At 36.4% G+C, this 22,629-nt stretch overlaps 2 protein-coding genes across 3 annotated transcripts; one reads left to right on the top strand and one right to left on the bottom strand.

Moving 5' to 3' along the window:
- Positions 1-9,242: 9,242 nt before the first annotated feature.
- LOC136239273 (galectin-3-binding protein-like) lies at positions 9,243-18,162 on the top strand. Its single transcript, XM_066030002.1, has 7 exons — positions 9,243-9,282; positions 11,723-11,930; positions 12,474-12,578; positions 13,290-13,336; positions 15,514-15,576; positions 17,183-17,265; positions 17,861-18,162. The coding sequence occupies exons 1-6, from the start codon at positions 9,243-9,245 to the stop codon at positions 17,191-17,193; spliced, it is 474 nt and encodes a 157-aa protein (XP_065886074.1). The 3' UTR covers positions 17,194-17,265; positions 17,861-18,162.
- LOC136239153 (uncharacterized) lies at positions 16,225-22,260 on the bottom strand. Of its 2 annotated transcripts, XM_066029888.1 has the most exons (3): positions 19,327-22,260; positions 16,411-16,474; positions 16,225-16,346 (listed from the first exon to the last, which is right to left on the bottom strand). In XM_066029888.1, exon 1 carries the CDS (start codon positions 22,224-22,226, stop codon positions 20,853-20,855), a length of 1,374 nt encoding a protein of 457 aa, XP_065885960.1. In that variant the 5' UTR covers positions 22,227-22,260; the 3' UTR covers positions 16,225-16,346; positions 16,411-16,474; positions 19,327-20,852. The 2 variants fall into 2 exon arrangements, with proteins under 2 accessions (XP_065885960.1, XP_065885961.1); XM_066029889.1 differs by lacking the exons at positions 16,225-16,346; positions 16,411-16,474 and adding an exon at positions 18,915-19,269.
- Between the last annotated feature and the right edge of the window lie 369 nt (positions 22,261-22,629).

Genomic DNA, 22,629 nt, shown 5'->3' with positions numbered 1-22,629 from the left:
GCCAGGTATCAGCACTGTGTAGCCAGCAAAATATGCAGTAAATATTATTATTATTATGAAAAGAGCAGTACATGTACACCCTACCTACCTGTATATACAGAGAATTGTATGTGAACACTGGGCTTGGTATACAGTTAGAAACACAGGTATATGTGTAGGTATGTAAGTGTCCAATTCCAGCTACATATTTTTGCTCTACTTAGCTAAATAGGTCCACTGAGTGGTGTAGCTATCATTGGAGTGACCAAGGCAATTCTAGCTTTCATGATCAGTAAAATAGAGACACCATAATAAGTTAAATAAAGAGATTTTATGACATAGATTGAGATGCTGTAATAGAACAACTACATCACTACAACTCTAACAGTCAGAGCATTTCATCCAGGCAGGCCAGTGCCAACTACTTTTAATCAGTCTAAAGGGATTGACAACTTCAGTACCATAGACAGCTGAATAATAATTTGATTAAAACTCTACTGGAATGGCCACACACAAAATCTGTTTAAAAGGACTATATACTCTTTAACAGAACAGTCAAAATGTGCATACCAAAATGTTCACCCGCACATGCTACAAGCGTACATGTTTGTAATACACACTGCAAAACTATAGACATCCCTTTCATGCATGCATACTACTACATGCGTAAGAAGTGTTGAAGTTAAGTTAGAGTTTGAATTGAGCAAGTACAGGCCCATACAGCTCTGAACCAAGTAAATGCACTGATTTACCTGAAGCTATAAAGTAACCATAAAAGCTATTTTCAACATCAGATATCAACTACAGCAATATGTAACCATGCAGAGTGTCATCATGTGTGCTTAAATAAAGCAATATCACCTCAGTAGAAAACAAGAAAACAACTTCTTTAATTAGCCCTCAAACAGAGCACTCAACTATTCTAACAGAACAGTCAAGCAAGTAAATGATCAGAGTAATAAATTCCATGCTGCTAGCTTAGTAATTTACTGATTGCATAGTAAAATAAGTAGTAGTGCATGCTTTCTGCCATCAGTAATACTCACTGTCTTTTAAGTATTAAAGTGAAAATCACCAAGAGTATAATAAAGAGGTTTCAGAGCTGTAAACATCAATCTCTGACTGTGTATATAGTAGCTACATAAAACTATTAAATTTAAACTGAGCAGTGCGTTATTTTATAATACAAAACTCCGTTCAAATATTCTAATAGAACGTACACCTCGTCAAAATACCTAATAGAACAGTCATTTCCTCAAGATAACGGAATATTGGCGAATACAGTAATCGATGGCCGAATGATAGAGCAACTACTATCTATAACGATCACGTGCATGGTGTATGTAATAATTAAATCTCACAGCTAAAGTAATTAGCTATATAGCTAAGTCACATGCACGCATTGTCCTCCTACGCACACTACCAGTCTACTTGCGTTGTGAAGTTTTGATTCTTCTACTAAAAACAATGATTTACTCGAGAATTTACTGGAGTGGAATGATAAGCCTCGTAATCACTGCACAGATAGTGGCAGCTGACAGTGACATTGAATACGAATTCTACAGCAAAGTGGGCACTGAAATGTTCCTACCAGCCAAGTCTTGTGCCGAGATCTATCGCATTAATAAAGCAAGCAGGGGGAGATCAGGATATTACTGGATCAAAACTAATGAAGTTCACCAAGTCTACTGCGACATGGAACTGAGTTGTGGAGATCAAACTGGTGGGTGGATGAAAATTTATGGCTTTGCCACCAGCAATGGCGATGCTTGTCCTGTGGGATGGTACAGTGACCGAGGCCTGTGTAGGGGAGACACCAAAGCTGGCTGTTATTCTGCTTATTTCCCAACCTACAAAACTCAATACAAGCATGTGTGTGGTAAAGTAAAAGGGTACCAGAAAGGAACACCAAATGCATTTTATCCAACCAGCTACTTTTTGGGTAACGATAACACCATAAAATCCACTGTATATTCAGCGTCTCTTGATGGTGTGTACGTTGATGGTGTGTCCATCACCTTTGGCAGTCCTCGTAAGCATGTGTGGACATACGCTGTTGGACTTAGTGATGATGCAACTTATGACTGCTGTAACTGCCCCTGTGCTAAGTATCCAGGACCCGCACCTCCTAACTTTGTACAAGACCACTATTACTGCGAGTCCGGTAACACTGGTAGTGCTCATCAGAACACTTTTTATGATAAAGACGTGTTGTGGGATGGTAAAGGGTGTGCTGAATATAACAGCTGCTGTTCACAGCCTGGGCTTCCTTGGTTTTATCGGCTGTTCCCACGATATGAGGAAGGAGACTTTGAAGTAAGGATATGTAATGATCAGGATTATGGAGATGAAAGTGTTCTTGTTGAAGCTATGGAGATTTATGTGCAGTAGTTAGCTGTAGACTAGTTATACAAAATTGTGACACAAAATTGCAATTGCATTAGTGTGTAGTGAACTACTTGATTGATATAATAGTTAGCACTAAATATTTTTTAATTTGCTTATGACATCAGCTAGGGTGTTGCACTTTTAATTAGTTTATGGTGTAATCCTGTTAACTTAAAGGTATGTGCTTTGAATAAAGTTAACAGCTGTAGACTAATACTTACCTAGCAGAGGCGTAGCCAGCCTACTTTAACCGGACAAGTTCAGCTCAAATTACCAGGACTTTAACTGCGATTACCAGGATAGCATAGTCAGCCTTAATTTTAATTTTTAATTTTTGTTATGCAAGACTCAAATATGAGTGTAGTGCATATCAAGTTAACATACACTTAATAAGTTAATAAATGAATGTAAGTTTACTTAGGAGAATTAACTGTTAATTTCTTCAGACAGAGAGTTCCATATTGAAATAGCTGTGGGTAAGAAGGAGTGATAGTAGGTGTTTCTTTTAGCAGGAATCTCATAATTTTGATGATCTTTTGTCCTGGTAAAGCTTCTATGAAGATAATTGGAAATTTAAAGTCAACTGAAACAATATTGTTGATGATTTTGTAGAACATGATAATGGTAGACTTGGATTTCCCATTTTAAGCAGTTGAGCATGTTAGTTATGCTAGAATACCTATAATAATCATTAAAAACAAATCTAGCAGCCTTATGCTGTACCTTTTCAATCTTGTCTATGTTAGATTGTGTGAATGGTGACCAAACAACAGAGGCGTACTCCAACACCGGTCTAACATATGTTAAATAAGCAGTGTTGGGCAAGTTACTTTTTAAATGTAACTAGTTACATATTACATATTACTTGCAGCTGAACTATTTAGTTACAGTTACATATTACCCATAAAATAAAGTAACTGTAATAATATTACATATTATATTACTTTGTGTCCACAGCCTTAAGCTGTCACGTGTGACACTACCACCTTATCACGTGACACGATTGCGTCGTTGGACAATGTGCAAATCTTGATTATAAGTAAGAAGCTGGTGAATAAGCCTCATTCAGTAGGCTTCATTACTTCGTTGTGGCTAGGCGTTACTCAGTGGATTACAAACGAGATTAGTAACTTCGTTACTTGTAGTAATAATATTACGTAATATTAGATTCGTTACAGTAACTATATTACTTAGGTAACGCGTTACATTTGTAAGTGAAGTAACTTGAGTTATATTACTTGTTTTTATAGCGTATTTCGCTATATTACTTAGTTACCACAAAAGTAATAATATTACGTAACGCGTTACTTTTGTAACGCGTTACTCCCAACACTGTAAATAAGCTAAAGATTTGACACGAAGTGTACACTGACTAAGGTTTCTATGTAAAAAAGCTAGAATGGAATTTACTTTACAAGTGACAATGTCAATATGTTTAGACCAAGAGATATTTTGACTAATTGTAACTCCTAAATATTTTGCTGAGGTAACTTTGCGAATAAGGTAGTCCCTGATATTGTATGTAGTTGATAAGGGTTGTTTTTTGCTAGTTATAACTAGGTGTTCGCATTTGTTAAGGTTGAGAGACATAAGCCAGGTTGCAGCCCAGCTGACTAGTTTATACAGGTGTAGTTGCCTGTCATGATTACCAGGGCTACCAGGGCTTTTGGCTGATTTACTAGGGCTAACAGTGCTTTAACCTGACAAGTTCAACCCAAATCACCAGGGTTTTAACTGTGATCACCAGGGCTCTAGCCTTGATCAGCCCTGCATGGTGTGGCTATGCCACTGGCCACTAACACATGTTGCATATATATAAACTGAAATCAGCATGATGTACACGAGGGTGGCTGTTTCTGTAGAGTATGGCACTGAGTAATACCTATTATACAATTCAATATTTTTCTTTCGCATGGTAAACCTTACTTACAAGGCTATAATATGCACAAAATGAACTGTTATGTGCTTGCATTGTGGCACTAGTATATAGGTCCTGCATTAGTTATTTAGTACTTAACAGTGCAACTTGCTTTCAGCTACACCCTGAAAACTTCAGATGAGTATTCTGCAAGCCCTACAAATTTTCAAACTTAAAAAATTCAATTATATTATTACACAGAAATAATCTATTATTATAGCTACATATCAAAATGGTTAACATTAATTAAAACAAAGCTTCAATCAGTTCCATTATACCATAACCTTGTCAGATATGTTATAATGTTGACAAAATATGCAATTTGAGTACAGCAAACTGGAATGTACAGTTATGACAACCATTCAATAATAACATCAGGTTCACGAGTTATGTCACAGTAAAATTCTTGAAACTTTTCTTTAGTGTAGACTTTTCTAGATGGCATCGGTAAATCTGAACAATGTAACAGATTCAAGTACTTCAATTCCAGGTTAGTCTCCAAAAGTTTCTTGACACCATCAACAGTGACGCTATTGCCACGAAGGTCTAAATGTACCAAAGTGCTCACTAAGGGACTAGAAACAATATCATTGATTACTTGGTCTTTAGAAAAGTGAGAATTTGTGACATTTAATTTTTTCAGGGTACTACACTGTGAGAGAAGTTTAGTGAGATGATCGCCACCACAGCATCCATAGGATTGGAGAGTTAGTTCTGTCAGGTTGTACGAGATCAGTGGTATGAACTCATCATGTGATGAAGAATAGCTAATGACCTTCAAACTCTGCAATTGCGGAGAACAAAACAATAATGAACACATGGCATCATTCTCCCATGAAACATTACCACGACATTGGCAACTAGTGAAGGAAACCCCTAATTGAATTAAATGTGGAAATCCAACTAAATTATCTCGGCTAACAGAAATATCCTTTTCAACAGAAAATGATATCTTAAGTGTTGTCAAGTTAGGACATCACTTTTGCAAGCAACTAATAGAGTCCTTTTTGTAGTTATAAAATTTATCCAGTTCTAGTGTCTTAAGGTTTATAAAAGTCACATCATGTTTCAGCAAACTCTGACAAAAGCTTAGGCTTGCAGTCCAAAACAAAATTTCAGTAAGTGAATTCTGGCTGTTCTTTAGTAATTGAGCAGTACATGGAATATATGAACCACACAATGTGATCTGTAACTTTTCAAGTTTCATGAAACTCTTCAAGAGGTCACAAGACTTCAGTTCACTAAAACTAAACCTGACGCTTTGCAGTTTTGCAAACATCAACTTCACCCTCATGGGAACCACAGCTTGATAAGTCCCTGACCTCCAGCAGTTAAAGTATACTTCCTTCACAGCATCGAACTTGTGTTCAGACAACCATTTTAGAGATTTTGTCATATTCATGTTAACACCACCTAAAATGACTGTGTTCCACAACTTGTTATCCAACAATGCCTCCCTCCACTCCTTACTTACTAAACCATTTGTTTCAGCGCCTTAAAAGGACCAACTTGTGCCACAACGTATTGTATTATGATGACCCACACTTCCAGTGGTAGAGACACAAGAAACTGGCTCGGAAACCGGTTAGTAATAGGTGGGCGTTCATTAGAAACACAAGCACGTTTTGCTTCTGTCGTCTCTGTTTTAGCGCAAGTAGATCTCTTCAAAATATGCCAATTACGGGCTGGAATGTGGCTAATAGAGGCACCAAAATCACTACGAAGGTTATCCATTAATGGCGCGAGCCCGGACCTGAAGATTACGTCAAAACATCACTCACTCGAAAACTGAGACAATCAGGTCATGTGAGCTATGTCAAATGTGCCAAACTGTATTTTCAATGAAGGCGTCTGTTATAGTGTACATATTGGGATTGTCTCTCTCGTGCTCACTCTTGCACGGTATGTTTACTTGTAGTATAGCCGCTAGAGCTCGCGATAAAGCTGCATGGCTACTACTGAAAGCAGTATAATTGATTATTCATGGTCCGGCTGTTGGTGCGTGTGTGTTGCAGCTAACTAGCAAGTTAGCTACTAGCTGTGTAGTTTGCGATTGATTTTCTCTCTTAGCTGTGAAATGCTACTAGTTAGGCCAATGAAACTTGATTGCCAGTTTCTCGCTCAGAATTTTGAAAATTTGATGCGGGCGGGCGGTTATTAATCATTATTCATTATTTTCCAAAATCACAACACACATCCCAAACATGAAGATTTCTGCCAAAAACAGCGAGATCTACATTGATTACTCTTGCATAAATACCTTACTAATCTATAACAAGTGATTTTTTCATTAGAGTATAGCTGATTGCTCTATTAGAGTAAAAGTGACTGCTCTATTAGAGTATTTCGATCTGAAATACCAATAATGAAATTCCATGCGGGTGTATCAAAAGCGTGCGGGCGATGACGCGAAACTGCTAATCAAGTTTCATTGGCCTTATAGCTCTATAGCAAAAAAGTCAAGAAAAAAGTATAACCTAACCTCGTATTTGACTAGGTCACTAGGGTGCATTTTGGAAACTAGCTACGATGCTTAAAATGCAAAATTTTTGAGGGGGAAATTTTGTCGCCAATTTCGTCTAAATTTACCCTCCCGGTAGCTAAACGTTTGCGCTAGCTATATGTGTATAGCCATAGGGGCGGTAAAAATGTGTTCAGTGTACGGGGGCGGATCCAGGAGCTGTCGGTTGGCAAGGGGAGGGGCACATACAGGTGGCTTCACAAGGGAGGGGGATTTGCCCCATCCTGGATCTGTCATGGTCAATCACTGTATTGTTAGCTATGCCACATCCTAGAATTAGCTAGTTCACTGTGTTTAATTTTAATGTACGTATAAGTGACCCTTTACATTTCCTTTCAAGTAACACAGTATAGCTAAATGTGTTTCCCTGATTTATCACTTCAGTGCAGCTAGCCCATGGTTTGAAAAATTTTGTATGTTGTATTTGTAGCTAGTACATGTATGTATACGTTCCTGGCTTTTACTATTTCTTATGATGACCTTTCTTTGCTTCCTATTGTAATTAGTATTACTATGCAAATATTGTACTAGTGATTTCCATAGTGGTGCCATTTGTTACATACCTACATTGTAGTTAGTTCACATCCTTGTTTATCTTAGCTGTGGTGGTTTCCATCGTGGTACATGATTTGCCATTGTTATGTTGTGGTGGTTTGTTCACACCCCTGTTTACTACTGTCGACCAAGAGACTTTAGAGATAACACAATTACGAATGTTGAACACATACTTCTACCATATAATAGTGGGTAATTTTCGAAAGGTTTTTATTTTTGGATATTTTGAAAAGGGCCTTCTCTTCAAAAATGAATTCCAAGACCTGCTGTTCTTCATAAATAAATTCCCATAATTAAAAGTAACTTGCCTTCACATGATCAAACATATTGGTCATCGCTGGTGTTTTTATGCTCAGTGTTATAGTGATTGTAGTGATTACTGTGTCAACAGCCAGTAAACAGCTGATCCAGAGATCTGCCATTGTTGGGTTTTGATGCCGTCTACTCCAATTCTAGTATAGGATTGATTTAGCCAGAGCACGTCGCTGATTAGAATTTCTCCACTGGAGACTCCCCATGCAGTGTTCTCTCCAGTACATAGGGATGGGGATTAATATTCCATCAATAAGTCAGCTGTTGGAAAGCATACATGCATATCTTTTGTAATTGACACAAATATCCAATTATTTTGAACTATAGTGCATTCTCTGAATTTTAAAATCTTTGAAACTCAGGATCAGATTCTGTCTCTTCTATGTAATTTTCTGTTTCAAAAATAACCTGCTATATGGTAATTCTATACATAAAGTTGCTTTATTAGCATATAAGTATGGTTCACAATGGTTGAAATGCTTTTTTTCTGTGGTACATATCTTTGTATCCAAACAATTTTTGGCAGAGGTCTTAATTTGTCTACAAGTTCTGTTCTTCTCCTGACCAATGTGACTGGAGTTTGGAAAAATGATTCAAATCACTTAGCTATTAGAAGTTTCAAGATAAACAGTTTTAAAGAATTCAAGTAAGTATAACTTGTCAAGTATAGCAAGCACTATTGTTGACTTATTCTTACCAACCTCTGCAGCCATAATGTCTTAACTAGGTTACAACAGCTAGCTCAATTTCTCAACAGTTTGCAATAGCCCAGTAGTGTGTTTATCTGTGGTAATATCGATAAACACTGACCTTGATCACAGCTCGGATTTCTTTACTGTTTGCTAACTATATCATCACAAAAGCAGCATGAAATTAGACTGCCATTATTCTTGAGATCAACTGCCACTGGAGGTGCATGCAAGAGGAAATCATTTCCACAAACCTATAATACATGTTTTGTTATCTTTTGTTCATTCCATTTTTAAGATAATCAGTAGAATTATAACCCTAACACATTAGTACTCTTTGTCAACCATGCCACTTATTTGTGCCATGCACTCCCATCAGTACTGTTTATAATGTAACACGTGTCCGACAACCAATATTTGAGCCTATCCAATAGTTGGTGGCTTATGTAGATTGGATGTTTCGCAAATTAGTTTTGGAAAATTACCTATTTCATATAGTATGGTGGCTAAGTAGTTTGGTGAACATCAGCAGATTTCAAACCATAATGAACCATACTGAACACGCAAATCTGTTGTGAAATGAACGGTGGTGGATTTGATAATGGCATTATAACATTATTTAACATCATTGTAGCCATTTCTTAGCCACCACCTTAATTGGCTGTTCTTTGTGTAGATATAGCTACTTTATAATGTTAATATCTGTATTATACAGTTTCTGCTCAGCAAGATGGAGATCTGCGACTGGTGGATGGGTCATTAGTGAGCCAGCTATCTGGCAGATTGGAAATATACACCTTGGCTGCTAATGAATGGGGTACCGTATGCTATGATGGATTTATACCAGAGAGTGCAAACACTGCCTGTCGACAATTGGGTTATGCTTGGGCAGAAAGATTTGGTGAAGCAGTTTCTCTTGGGTAAGCATGTGTAATTGCTTTTTATAGTACAATGCAGTGAAATCTGTGTCAATATAATTTGTATATGCACCTGCACTGCAAAAGCAATACCAGAGAATATTATTTGCCATAATTTTAAGGTTTGGTATATACAAGTAACAGGAATAAGTAGGAATTTTAAGTTAGATTAGGGATCAAAGAAAAAAATCGTGAAACAAGGGAATAGCTAAAAGTAGTGAAAAAGAGAGGACACTTGCATATATACTAATGGACATTTAATCCCTATACTTCATTCTAAAGCCATAGCTAACCAGGGTTTTTGAAATAGAATTTTTTGTGACTTGCAGATTAGCAGCTATCCACAAAAATTGTAATTTGCAGCTCATCAAAATGTCATTGTTTCAGTATAAAATTATCATAAAGAAGCAACCACTTCCTTCCTTGAAATTTTGGATGGTGGCAATCCACCAAAAATTTTCCCCTCAAAAAAATCCTACTATACGGCACAATATCTTAATCTATAGCTACTAAATTCCCTACATTGTACTTTGAACTCAGCTTTTTAGGAATCTGCATTATTTGTCTAAAATAGTAAATGCATGCACTGGAGCATACAATTAATTTTCAACAAAAATAGCATAGTTGCTCTTGGTACACAACTACTGAGTTTCCATTGCTACTATGTGAATTCTATAGGGGGCATTGCCCATCCCAGGGGGAAATTGGAGCATCTTTCAGAACAGCTATATAGTTGCATTTTAGTATCAACCATGAACATCTTACAGCTTCTGGGGAAAATTATCTAGAGGCATGTCCTCAGATGCCCTATTGTTTCAGTTCAGTATTTCTTCTCTGTAATATAATTTATATTAATTTTCAGAAACTCCCACTTAAAAACACCCTAAATCTGCCACTGATAGGGACTAAATTTATGCTACACCCTCCTCTGAGATATATAATGTGTGTATGTGTTTCTATGAATGTGCTTATGTATATTATATGACTTAATACACACACCTCATGTGTATAGATATGGTATTGGAAATGGTCCTATACTTTTCTCTTAAGTTAATTGTGAAGATAACGACAATCACATACTTCGTTGTGAACATTTTGAGTTCAATTCATTGACCAGTCCATGTACACACAATAGAGATGTTGCAGTAACCTGCTGTAAGTCATACAGAAATGCTGTTACTATTATATGTACATATTTTAGAGGTATATAATTTTTGTGGATTAACTAATTTCAGTATTTTCACTGTTTTATTTCCAAGGATCACTAATTTTTCACTCAGTTTACCTATTTTGTAACGTATTTTGCAGACAATCAAGCAATCATGAAATTAAATCTGCAAAAATTGTGTCCCTCAAAAATTTGTACGTATGCGTATGTGCTGTATACAATTCTGGATATGTTTTATAAAAACTTACACTAAATCAGCTAGTTGCAGCTTTTTAAGTCATTGGATTCAGTCACAATTCTGTTATTTTACTTTACCATTGTATGCAAGTACATTGTTGTGATTAATCATTTGAAATCTATATGATTGACCATATTCTGCATCAGTATATACTTAGCTTTGTAACAGCACATCATGTTTAGTTCTACCCCTGACAAAACTATCGCTTGATGAGGCCATTTTACCCAAATCATGGAAGGCCTAGGATGTCAATGTTGAACCAATTATCAAGAAGGGCTGTAGGCAACTACTATCTATTGAGTCTCACATCTGTTATATACAAAATGCTTGAAGCCATCATCAAAACTTAGTTTATCGAACACCTGGGTTGAATTGTATATTATCTGATGTAAAATGCAGATTTTACTCTAGGACATGTACATCTTGTGATCTGCAACTACCAAGAGTGGTAAACCATTGGAATTGGACCAACTGTTTTGATGCTGGCAAAAACATTGGTTTCCTGTACCTAGATCCATAAAGCCTTTGATAAAGTCCCCCACAAGTATTTAATTTGCAACAAACTTGAAGCATATAGAGTAACTGGGGGCATTCTTTAATGAATTGAAAATTTCTAGACAAAGAGTTTGTAACATTAGAGGATCAGCTTGCCCTGTCCCTTGTAATCAGTAGTGCTCCTCAGGGTAATGGTTTTTTTTATAATTAGATGAATGATTTATGTGTATAGATGACACTAAATGATATCATTGTATTTCATCATTAACTGGCTGGACTTTTCTACAAACTGACTTTGATTATTTTTATGGACTGGTATATAACTTGATAACAAATGTAAACATATGAATATTGGTGGAAATTCAAATAGACAATACTCATTGTCTACAGATGACACTTTGATGAGGTATGACTGTCTGTTTCACAAAAGCATGGACAAAAACTTTTAGGTGCAAGTGAAATAGAATAATATAATCACACGTGCTTAGCCAAAACAATGATACATAGTAATGCCACAGTTACCATTGTATATGTACTTGCAGCACCTGAACCAGCCTTTCAGTATGAGGGAGGTGTGAGACTAGTGGATGGTCCATATCGTTCAGAGGGAAGACTGGAAGTGTTTATATTTGACCAATGGTATACACTTTGTGGTACAACAATCTCTGAAAATGCTGCCACAGCAGTTTGTTATCAACTGGGATATACTAGTAGTGAAGGAGCTAGTGAAATGTATGCAACTATGTTTGTGTGTGTGTGTACGTTAAATTACTCAATATATACATAATATTATGCTTATCATACAATGGGTGCTAAGGGCCTGCACTTGTATGCATTTCCCAATACTGTTGCTTTCCTATAATGAGTGTTCAGTTGATCACAGTATGTACAATTTCCTAGCATTGTATCCAAGCACACTAGCTCCTTACACACTAAGTACTGACATGCACCATGTGTATTAGCCATGTAATCACTCCTCCATTGCAATAACCTGTATCATTTGTAAATGGATAATATATGATAATTAATCAGCTCTTATGTGAACATTATGCTGGTTGTATTTTGTGAAAGCTTGTTTGTATGAGTTTGAGTATTTAATGGTGTACATTAATTAATATTTTTGATCTATGTTCACATTATGTAATGACCTGTATATACAGAGTATGCAGCATAGTTTATGGGATATATTAAAGTAGTGGCACAATCCACTGCTGGTGTTGGAATGTGCTAATTTAGACTGTATAGTGTCACTTAAATAGTTGTGTATGATTTTTAATTGGTGCTGATATTTAGGCCAGTGACTGCAGATGTCAATTTTATCAGGATTACAGATCTTGATTGCAGCTCAGGAACTGTTTGCTTTAGCCATTGCTATGAGCACCCAACCATGGTAAAAGTCACTGCAGAGTGGCTTTCACTGCAGAGTGGCTTTCCAAGACACAGTGGCTGCAAAGTGGCTTTCCAAGACAAATCATGGTGTGGCCCTAGAGCCACCTTTACAGCCACTTACTGGGGAGATCATTGCACCTAAGACTGCCAACAGTCAGGATGAGGCTAGGGCAGACATACATGCTAGGGGATTCTGGGGGCAGCGGCAAAGTGCCTTTTTTGACGTAAGGGTGTTTCATCCTAATGCACCAAGCTACTGCAACACCAGTGTCCTCTCTTTGTATCGACGTCACGAAGCACAGAAGAAACGTGAGTATGGTGACCGTGTCAGAGAGGTTGAGCAGGCCTCCTTCACTCCCCTTGTGTTTGCGACCACTGGAGGTATGGGAAGGGAGGCAATAGTTTTGTACCGTCGTTTGGCTGACCATCTATCTCGCCGCGGCTCTACTAGTTACAGTCAGACTCTGGCTTTTATCCGATGCACATTGTCTTTTTCTCTACTTCGGTCAGCTACAATGTGCATATGTGGAAGTAGGTCCATCTTGCATCGCTCCTCTGATGCCTCTCCTGAGATGGGCCGCATTGATGAGCACAGGGACTTTTAAACTTTCAGCAATCTGGTCCTTTTTATTCAGTTGTCCAGCACATGCTTTCTTTGTGCTGGGGGTGGTAGGCAAGGGCAGTCCATCCAGCCCGGGGAAAAAAAACCATGGTAAAAGTTGTTACACAAATTTGTACCTCCGCAGCCTTTATCTATATCAGATGTGGTGAGTATGTAACTGTAGACTCATTGCTAATACTGTACATTCTAGCCACCCATGTTGTAGTGATACTTAGCTACATCCCTTGTGGTGTCAGAGCTTTTTGCATCAGAATCAACAGCTGTTTTGTATATGCAACCTTGACTGGCACATTATTATTATGTGTCTTAATGCCTACATTTAGTTCACTAATATAATTATACTATTGCCATGGTATAAGACAGGGCTGAAACAAATACTGCAAGGACTTCAGTACTTGGATAGCAAACTTGGTACTTGAGTACTCACTGAGATCACGTGATCCTATATTTATCAGCTCACATGATGCATTTGTTATCAGTTAGTGATGCTGTAAAGTTTGATTTGTGCAGTTTAAAGTGCTTTGCTTGTCAGGAACATTTACTGGGTACTTTAATGCAGTGTATTTAGCATCGCTGTTACTTGAGAAGTTTTAAACTACATATGGTATATGTTGCAAAACATGTCACATAGGTATGGCTAATAGTAGCAAATATTTGTGAGTACTTGACTGTTAATGCTAGAGAGTACTCGAATACTAAAAATCCATGATCATTTCCTGGCTTGGGGCAAAGTACATTGGTACTTATACTTAAGTGCACTTAAGTACGCCTTTTAGAGTACTTTTATTCATTTACTTTTTGTACAAATGTAATGTACTGGTACAGTACTTAGAAAATAGTGTGCATAATATGCTTTGATTTTTGGAGGATAATGAGGTATTTAAAATCCACTAAGAGACCTGCTAGCAGGTTCTTAAAATGGTTAGAAGCCTACTAGCAGAAAGACCTCAAGCATCACAAATCTCACTTTCAATCATTGATTTGCAATGCTCCCTCCAAGCATATTCAGGCTAATAGCCTGCAATGGACAACCAGTCACCCAGGCCAACATATAGTTAACCACTCTATTCATTTTATAGGCATGCTCAAAAGAATTCAATTATGGGAGGTACAATCTAAAGTTGTACATGCATTTGTTACAATGAACGGAGAAGTTCAGAAATATCACGGAAAATTCTGTTTAGCGCCCATCTGTTTTTTGAGTGTTTTAAGACTGCTGTTTCCCAGCTGTACCAGATCCATGTCTAACTTGTGAAAGGAAGTGGTGCAAGCGTTGATTTTTCAACACTTCAACAAAGCATGTTCAGTCTTCCGTGATTATTTTAACATTGTGTGATGATTTTAGTACGACATATAACCCAATCCCACAATGACTACACCTATATACCCTTATAAAACGCATACATTTTCTAAGTCGGTTAGAGACCACGCCCTTGGATCTTCGTGGATTTTAAAATACGTACACTGCTTAAGACTTAAGTATAAGTGTAGGCTAGAGACCTAGCTAGCACAAGGATATTTGTGGATTTTAAAAATTGAGTGAAGCAAGGTTTTTAAGATACTTGAAGTACTTAAAAATACTTTGAAGTACAATTAAGTTCTCTCATATATGCATAGAGCTGCATGGACATACTTGTGAAATGCAGAAACTGACATTGGGATTAATGGCCATACTGTAATAAGGACTCACCCGAGTCCCTCTACTTATAGATCTGTTGAGATACTAACTATAGTTGATTTCAAGTTGGTTGACCAAGAAAATCAAAAAAGGGGAAAAACACTCCATACTTGAAAGTACAGCCAATGAAAGTGTATTTTCATAAAATTAATACCATGATTTGTGTGTTTGAATTTCATGGACAACCAATGTAAAATTATCACGATATCAATTTTTCACACCACTGCATAGCAAAATTAATAGTAATCATTCTTTGAATATGCCATTCATCATGCCAGGTTTTCACAGGTGATATTTGTAGAAACTACACATACATGATACAATCATGAGATTTTAAACACTAAGTGATAAGAATAGTTTAATTGTAATTTCTCATTTCTCTTTATATGGGTACTTGTACTTAAATACTATCATAAGTACTTGCATTGTATTTATGTACATAAGCTTACTTGTACTTAAGTAAATCTCAAAAATATGCTTTACTTAAATACTTTCAATGTACTTTGCCCCATACCTGATCATTTCAGCCCTAGTGTAAGATGTAAGTAACAATCAGTGCTGTGCTGGTATTGCCACAACTGGTATTATAAAAATACTTTGTATGTACCTGATTTGTAACTTAAACATTGATCACTTACTCATAGGTTTTAATACAACAATTAGAGATATTACACCTGCAGGAAGAACTCCTAACTGTACATGGAATGGTAAGGTATTGTAGGTCCACATAATAATGCACTAAGAACATGTCCACAAGGGTTTATGACTGATTTTTAAACACGATACTCAAGGGTTGTAGGTCTGAGGGTGGGGTGAGGGTGGGATGTTTAATTAAGCACCACTTGTTCATGATATAAAACTAACTACCAATGTCTTAGCTAACCACCAAGACAGTAACATTTTCTTTGTACACAATAGCCAATGCTATCCTTGTCTCCTTCTGCACTGCAAATGAACACCTTTGATCTACACATGCTCTATTTCACACAGCAATTGACAATTCATCACAGCCATTGTACTATTTCCCATTCACAACAACCATTTGTACACCAGGTTGAAGACAAGGTATATTGTTTTAGGTATGCATGTAGGCTAACATGAATTACTTCAGTGCTTTGGTCCATTTTTGTTTTACCTTATTGTTAGCTAGGTTAATTAATTGTTAAGTCTCAAGTTCCAGTTTGTTAGGTAATCCAAAGGATGCAACACATGTTGCTGTCAGAGGCCACTGTAAAGTTTTAATAAGAATAAAATATCATTAAGTATACAGAATTTAATAGTGTAACTAATGGCATGTAAGGAATGTACATGTATCAGTCACAACAATCTATCACCTTACTTGAATGCATAACATGTGAAACTCCTGCACCATAGGACAGGTACCTATGCTGTAGGGCACTGTATACTGATGCTACATGCTGCATTATGTACAAATTCATTCCGTTTTGTAGTCAGTAAGTCAAATGTCCTGTAGAATCTGAAATGGTGCCATTACATGTATAGCCAGTATGACAGTTACTACAAACATTTATAGTTCGCACCTTTGTGGTAAACATGTGGGATAATACAAGGCTTAACACAGCTCATGTTCTTTAGTGACATCACCTACATATAGTTACATGAATGGCATAGGATTATGGATACTGTATATATTTAGAAATTTAAATACACATTAATTAATTAAAACCCTCTCACCACCACAACCACCATATGGCGGTTTCAATTTATAAACTCTCATGGCATCACATTCTCGGTGCCCTGTAACTTCAGGTGACTAAATGCTATAGAGAGTGGTAATGTAATTGGAAGGGCTACAAAGTGATTTGTTATGTAGCTGAACTCTACAGGATGACTTGTTACATAGCTGACTAAACGCCTTACAGGGTGACTTGTTATGTAGCTGAACTCGCTATAGTGTGGTTGATCTCTACAAGGGAGTTTAACTAACTCTATAGGGTGACTTTTTATGTAGCTGAACTCTCTTGAGAGTGACTTGCAACATAGCTGAACCCTCTACAGGGTGATTTGGTTGTACCCGCAGGGTGACACAGCTAAACTATCTAAGCTGTGAAAAAGACCAGGGTGAAAAAATTGTAAAATTAAAGGTGCATGGTGGCAAAGAAAGACTGCAATGCCAATGGTGATCATGCATTAAAATGATTATAGCTATAACAGCATTGCATGTCATTTCTTGGCTGCCACTTTTGGTTTCACAATTTCTTTTTCATTTTGGGGGCTGCACCTTTTTCACAACTTGGCTGGCTTGGTATAGATATGATTATCAGCATCACATTGATTTTATTTCATTTTTAGGTTTGCAATGATGCAAACTACTTGGGCTGATTCTCCTACAAAACGACCTTCATTTAAGGAAATTGTTAATACTTTCAACCACAGTAAGTACATGATAGCACCAAAAGTTCTCTATTATGGACTTTTAGTGTTCTGTGTATGAGTGTAGAGTTAGGGGCTGGATTATATAATTTCAACTCAAACATCAAGTCCCACTAGACCACTACACATAAACCCTAAAAAGTAATTTGCCTTTAAAAAGAATTGATGTATTATGATTCACAGTACATAAAAGGTATAGATTTGCAACTTTTAAGCAGTTTTACTGCTGAAATATAATTTTGATTCCCTCTTGTTTTAGAGATTAGCTCTTCCCTTCTTGCTCTTTCCATCTTTTCATTGCCCATGCATAATTAGATGCAATTATACCTGTACTGTAAAGCTTCTTACTTGAATAGCCTTCTAGCTAGCTAGCATAGTAAAATTTCGGAGGGGGGAAGCTTCACTACCACATTAATTCCCTCCCCCCCAACCCCTTGGACCAGTTTTCCCAGAGATAGTCACATACACATAATGTTAACTGTATAATTATAGCTGTAAGTCCAAATGTTTCATGAAATATGGCTACATATTTTATATGGTATTATGTAGATTTTGCACAAACCAGTACTCACATAATTATTTATAATTTGTCTATAGGCATTTTTGATTGATGAAGTTATGGCTGTGAATACAGAACTAGAAATTTGTTGGCTATACATATACGTACGCATGCACACACGCACACACACACTTGATATGTATGTTGATACATACATGCATAATTCCATATATGGTATGCAATATATAAATTATAGTAAACATAATGTACATGCTACATACACATGTACCAATGTACCACTTTAATGTAAACTACAATACTCTAATATATTCACATGTATTATTGCTGATCTGTTAGCTAGGCATTGGACTATATCATATGAACTTTTATCTCCTAAAAAGATTTATTGGTGAGATTGTTTTAAATTAGATCATGTGAAAAGTGCTTTTCCAAAATCAAACTGTATTATATACAACTTTCTGCATGGTGCAACACTTTAAAAGTGTTCTCTAACTAAATGTTCAACATACAAAACTGTTAACTGCTTAGCTACATACAGTATATAATTACACTGTCCATAAAAAATAGGATGAGTGTGGAGGATAATTGAGTATAGAATCTCTGCCCTGGCTTGTTACTGTGACTTCACAAGAACCAATAAGCATGCAGTTGTCTGTACCTAATTGTCTCACAGCAGCATACAAATATATAACCACTGCATAAAGTGTTATTAACCATATGTAGTTGAGTTATGTATGCTTGGCTGGAGGCATCATGATCAGTTAGCGAGGCAGCATATATCGCCAAGTGGCTACAGCATCGATATCAGCCTGGTAATTGAAATGTTCTTGTACTGTGTGATCAAATTTTGGCACCACATCTAGTAATAATGTTTTACTATACAGTGTGCATATAGCTCACATTTTGCAACTCAAATCTTCCAAACAAGATTTCTACATGCAAGCATACCCAAAAGCAAGAACCCAAAATGTACATATTACACTCATAAAATTTAATGCTATGGCTGTTTTATGGTAAATCACACATAATATGCATGTTAGTGTTGTACCTATAATATACAAATGTTTTGTGCAGTATGCATGAAATATATTATGCTTTATATAGTTAAATTTAGAGCATGACATAACCACATTACTACTTATTACATAATTATTGCCTTTAAAGTTACATCCATAGTATACATAACTACATAGTTACAACTGTCCAAAAAGTATTTACGCTACCAGTGTTGGTTGGCGTAATAAACATGAAAAGGGTCTAAGTTAATATGAGAAGGGTGTAAGTAACGGTTGTATACAATATCTGTACTGCACTACTGGACTCAAGTTTTTTTTTCTTTCTTCTGCCTTTTAAGCACATATTTTGGGAATTGGTTTGTAGTTGTTGCTACATTTAATATAGAATATCAAGTAGACCTGTCTACTTTGCACTACCTGTGCATTTTAGCACAAATAACACAATGAGCAGGTATCATTTGCCAGTCAATCTTGAGAAAGACAGCTGTTAACTACATCAATGTGTTTAAATGAAAGTATATACTCACTGGCATGTTTTAGTCAGCAAACGTAAGTGACTGTCTTGCTATTCCATCCTTGGTAGGCGATACATACACCCTGTATAGTTGCTGACATATTCTGACATGACTACACTGCTTTCTTTTGTGTGTGGAGGTGGGAGTGGTCCAACTACATAAGAATAGGGGAGCATATTCTTACAACAAACAATAGCCAGTTGACCAATATTTGGTGAAAAAGGAAGTCTAGTAGTCCAGTCCAGTGATCATATACAACCGTAAGTAACTTACCTCCAAAATCTACCTCTAGGTGAAAAAAATTAATACCATATTTCCTTGGCTAAAGCTGCACTTTCAATAGTAGCTGCACTTGAGTGGTACAATTGATATTGAAAATAAGGGCTTTAGTTTTTTAGCATAACAGTTGCTGAATCAATTTTTAAACTAAGTAATGCTATATTGTTTAACCAAAGGAGAATGTGACCGGATTTCAGAAAATAAGTCTTTTTAATGTCACAATAATTTTTCACAACTGGAATAGGTATTAATGATTAGTACAAGACATTACAAACTTCTACTCATTTTACAGTGATTAGATCAGTAGTCAATACCCTGAATTACAAGAAATTCTGCGAATATTTTAACAGGTGCATAAGTGCCTTAGTGGTGACACATGTAAGTGTAGATTTCTATGTATTTCACATGTAAAATTAAGACTGTTCTTCCAAAATCAGGTCACATAATTACTAGTAACTTAACTGCTAGTTACATTTACAAAAGTATATAACTGTAAAAGTTTGTAATGAACTGATGAAAGTAAATGAGTAACTAGTACCCAAACTCTGTGTATCATGCATGATATATGTATTGTATTGGTCTGAGTTAGGCATAAGTCAAATATGCTCAAAACTTTGCTCAAAATGCTTTCAGAAATTTTCACCCATTATACTCCTTCAGTGTTCCTATTGTGCTTGCAATATGCTCCTAAAGTAGCAACGATTTTCAGTATTTCGTCAATTATCTAGTTTGAAGCATTTTAATCAGTGAATGCTCTATTAGAGTATTTCACTATAAAGTGACTGTTCTTAGAGAGCATTGATCTATACAATGCATTTGAGTGCTCTATTGTGACTGCTCTATTAGAGAGGATCGATTGATTTTCATGAAATTAAGCTCCATAGTTTGAAATATCTACCTAATATGCCGGCATAGCACTCCAGCCTATTATGCTTCTTATTATGCAGGCATATTTGACGCAGGGCTAGTCTGAGTAGTGTCATATGCATGTGTGTATGTGGAAAGAGATACAACACAAAAGTTATCTTCCTCAAGAATAGGCAGCACTGTCATCGAACATAGCAACTTTTCCACCTTAATCATCTCTCTGTGCACTATAATTTTGGAAAATGGTCACAAGAGACAAAATTATATAATAATACCATTATTATGTAATGTACAAATCAAACTGCATACTGAGACCACAATGATGCTGAATATGCAACAATGGAATTCAATTATTTCATGATGGAGCATGCAAGTATAACAGACTGACCACCTCACCAGTCTGTATCATCAGAGTCAGACTCACTTGTCACAATATCACAGTAAAACTCCTGTATTATATTTTTTGTGTACACGTATCTGGCTGGCATTGGTATGTACTGGCAACGTAACAAGTTTAAATAACATAACTTGTGATCAGCATTTAGAAGAGTTTTAATACCTTCAACTGTCACATTAGTGCTGTGAACATTTAAACATGAAATGCTTGCAAAGGCAGGACTAGAAATAATAGCATCTATTGCTTGATCATTGATATAATGTGAACGAATGATGTGTAGATCTTTTAGTGTGGTACATTGTGATAGAAACTTTGTGAGGTAATTGACACAGTAGCATCCACAGGACTGGATAATTAATTTTGTGAGGTTCGGTGAGACCAGTGGTATGAACTCATAATGTGATGAAGAATACCACATGATTCTTAAACTCCACAACTGTGGTGAGCTATGTAGCAATGAACACATTACATCGTTCTTCCAGGAATCGTCCCCACGGTAATTAAAGGTTTGAAAATAAACTTCCAAGTGTTGTAAGTGTGGAAATCCAACTAGATTCCTCCTGCTGACTGAATTGTCCTTGTCAATACAACATGAAAGCTTTAAAGTTGTCAAATTTGGGCATCTTTTCTGTAGGCAACTGATGGAGTCCTTTTTGTAATAATAAAATTTATCTACATCTAATGTATTAAGCTGAGTAAGAATGACATTATGTTTAATTATATTCTGACAAAAGCTACTACCAGCATAGCTAAATAAAATTTCAGTGAGCGAATTACGACTGTTCTTAAACAATTGAGAAGAACTTGCAATGTATGAGTCACACGAGCTGATGTGTAGCTTTTGCAGCTTTGTAAAGCACTTAAAAAACTCAACAGACTTCAGGTCACAATAATGAAACTGTACTCTTTGCAATCTTGCGAACATCAATTTCACTCTAGTGGTAGCATGGACTTGGTAATGTTCTGATGTCCAGCAATCAAAGTCAACTTCCTTTACAACAGTAAATTTATGATCACATAACCATTTCAAAGCCTTAGAAATGTTTATTTCGTTGTCAACAATGACTCTGTACCACAGCTTGTTTACAAGCAAAATCTCCCGCCATTCCTTACTCACTAAGCCATACTTCTGTAAAGCTTTCAAAGGTCCAATGGGCTCTACAATATACTGTAATACGATGACCAGTACTTCCAAAGGCAACAATAGCAGCGGTACCGGCAGACGGTTCGGTGGGCTCTCAATAGAACCGCAAACACGTTTTGTTTTCAGTGTCTCTATTCCAACAGAATTACATCTCTTTAAAGAATGCTCTCTGTCACGGATTGGAAGGTGTACGGATCCAAGAGAGGCACTACACACGGGATCCATCGATGATGGAGTGATAATATTATCGCGAAATCAATTTACGCGGGAAATTAAATTTAACGGATTTAGACTCTATTATTTTAATTTTTAATAAAAGGTAGGTGGTACAGAAGGCAACAAGGCATATATAGGGTACTACCTCAAGGTGCACAACGAAGTAGTTAGAATATACAAAAACTGAAAAACTGTAAATTGCAAAAAAGACTACAGTTAGCTACATAGAACAACAGTCGCTGGCATCTAAAATAGGCAAGGCGGGAAACAGAAAAAAATGAATATATACCTATTTAACAGTTTAAGGATGACAGAATGAGAGTGAATCGTGTGATCTTGTTGCAGCAGTAGCCAGAGAGAGTAAAATGATCATGAAAAGATAGGGAGATATGTTGATGGAGCACATCATGAT

The sequence above is a fragment of the Dysidea avara genome, chromosome 11 (assembly GCF_963678975.1).
Source record: "Dysidea avara chromosome 11, odDysAvar1.4, whole genome shotgun sequence".
NCBI lineage: Eukaryota > Metazoa > Porifera > Demospongiae > Dictyoceratida > Dysideidae > Dysidea > Dysidea avara.
This window is presented reverse-complemented; position numbering and strand designations above follow the sequence as displayed.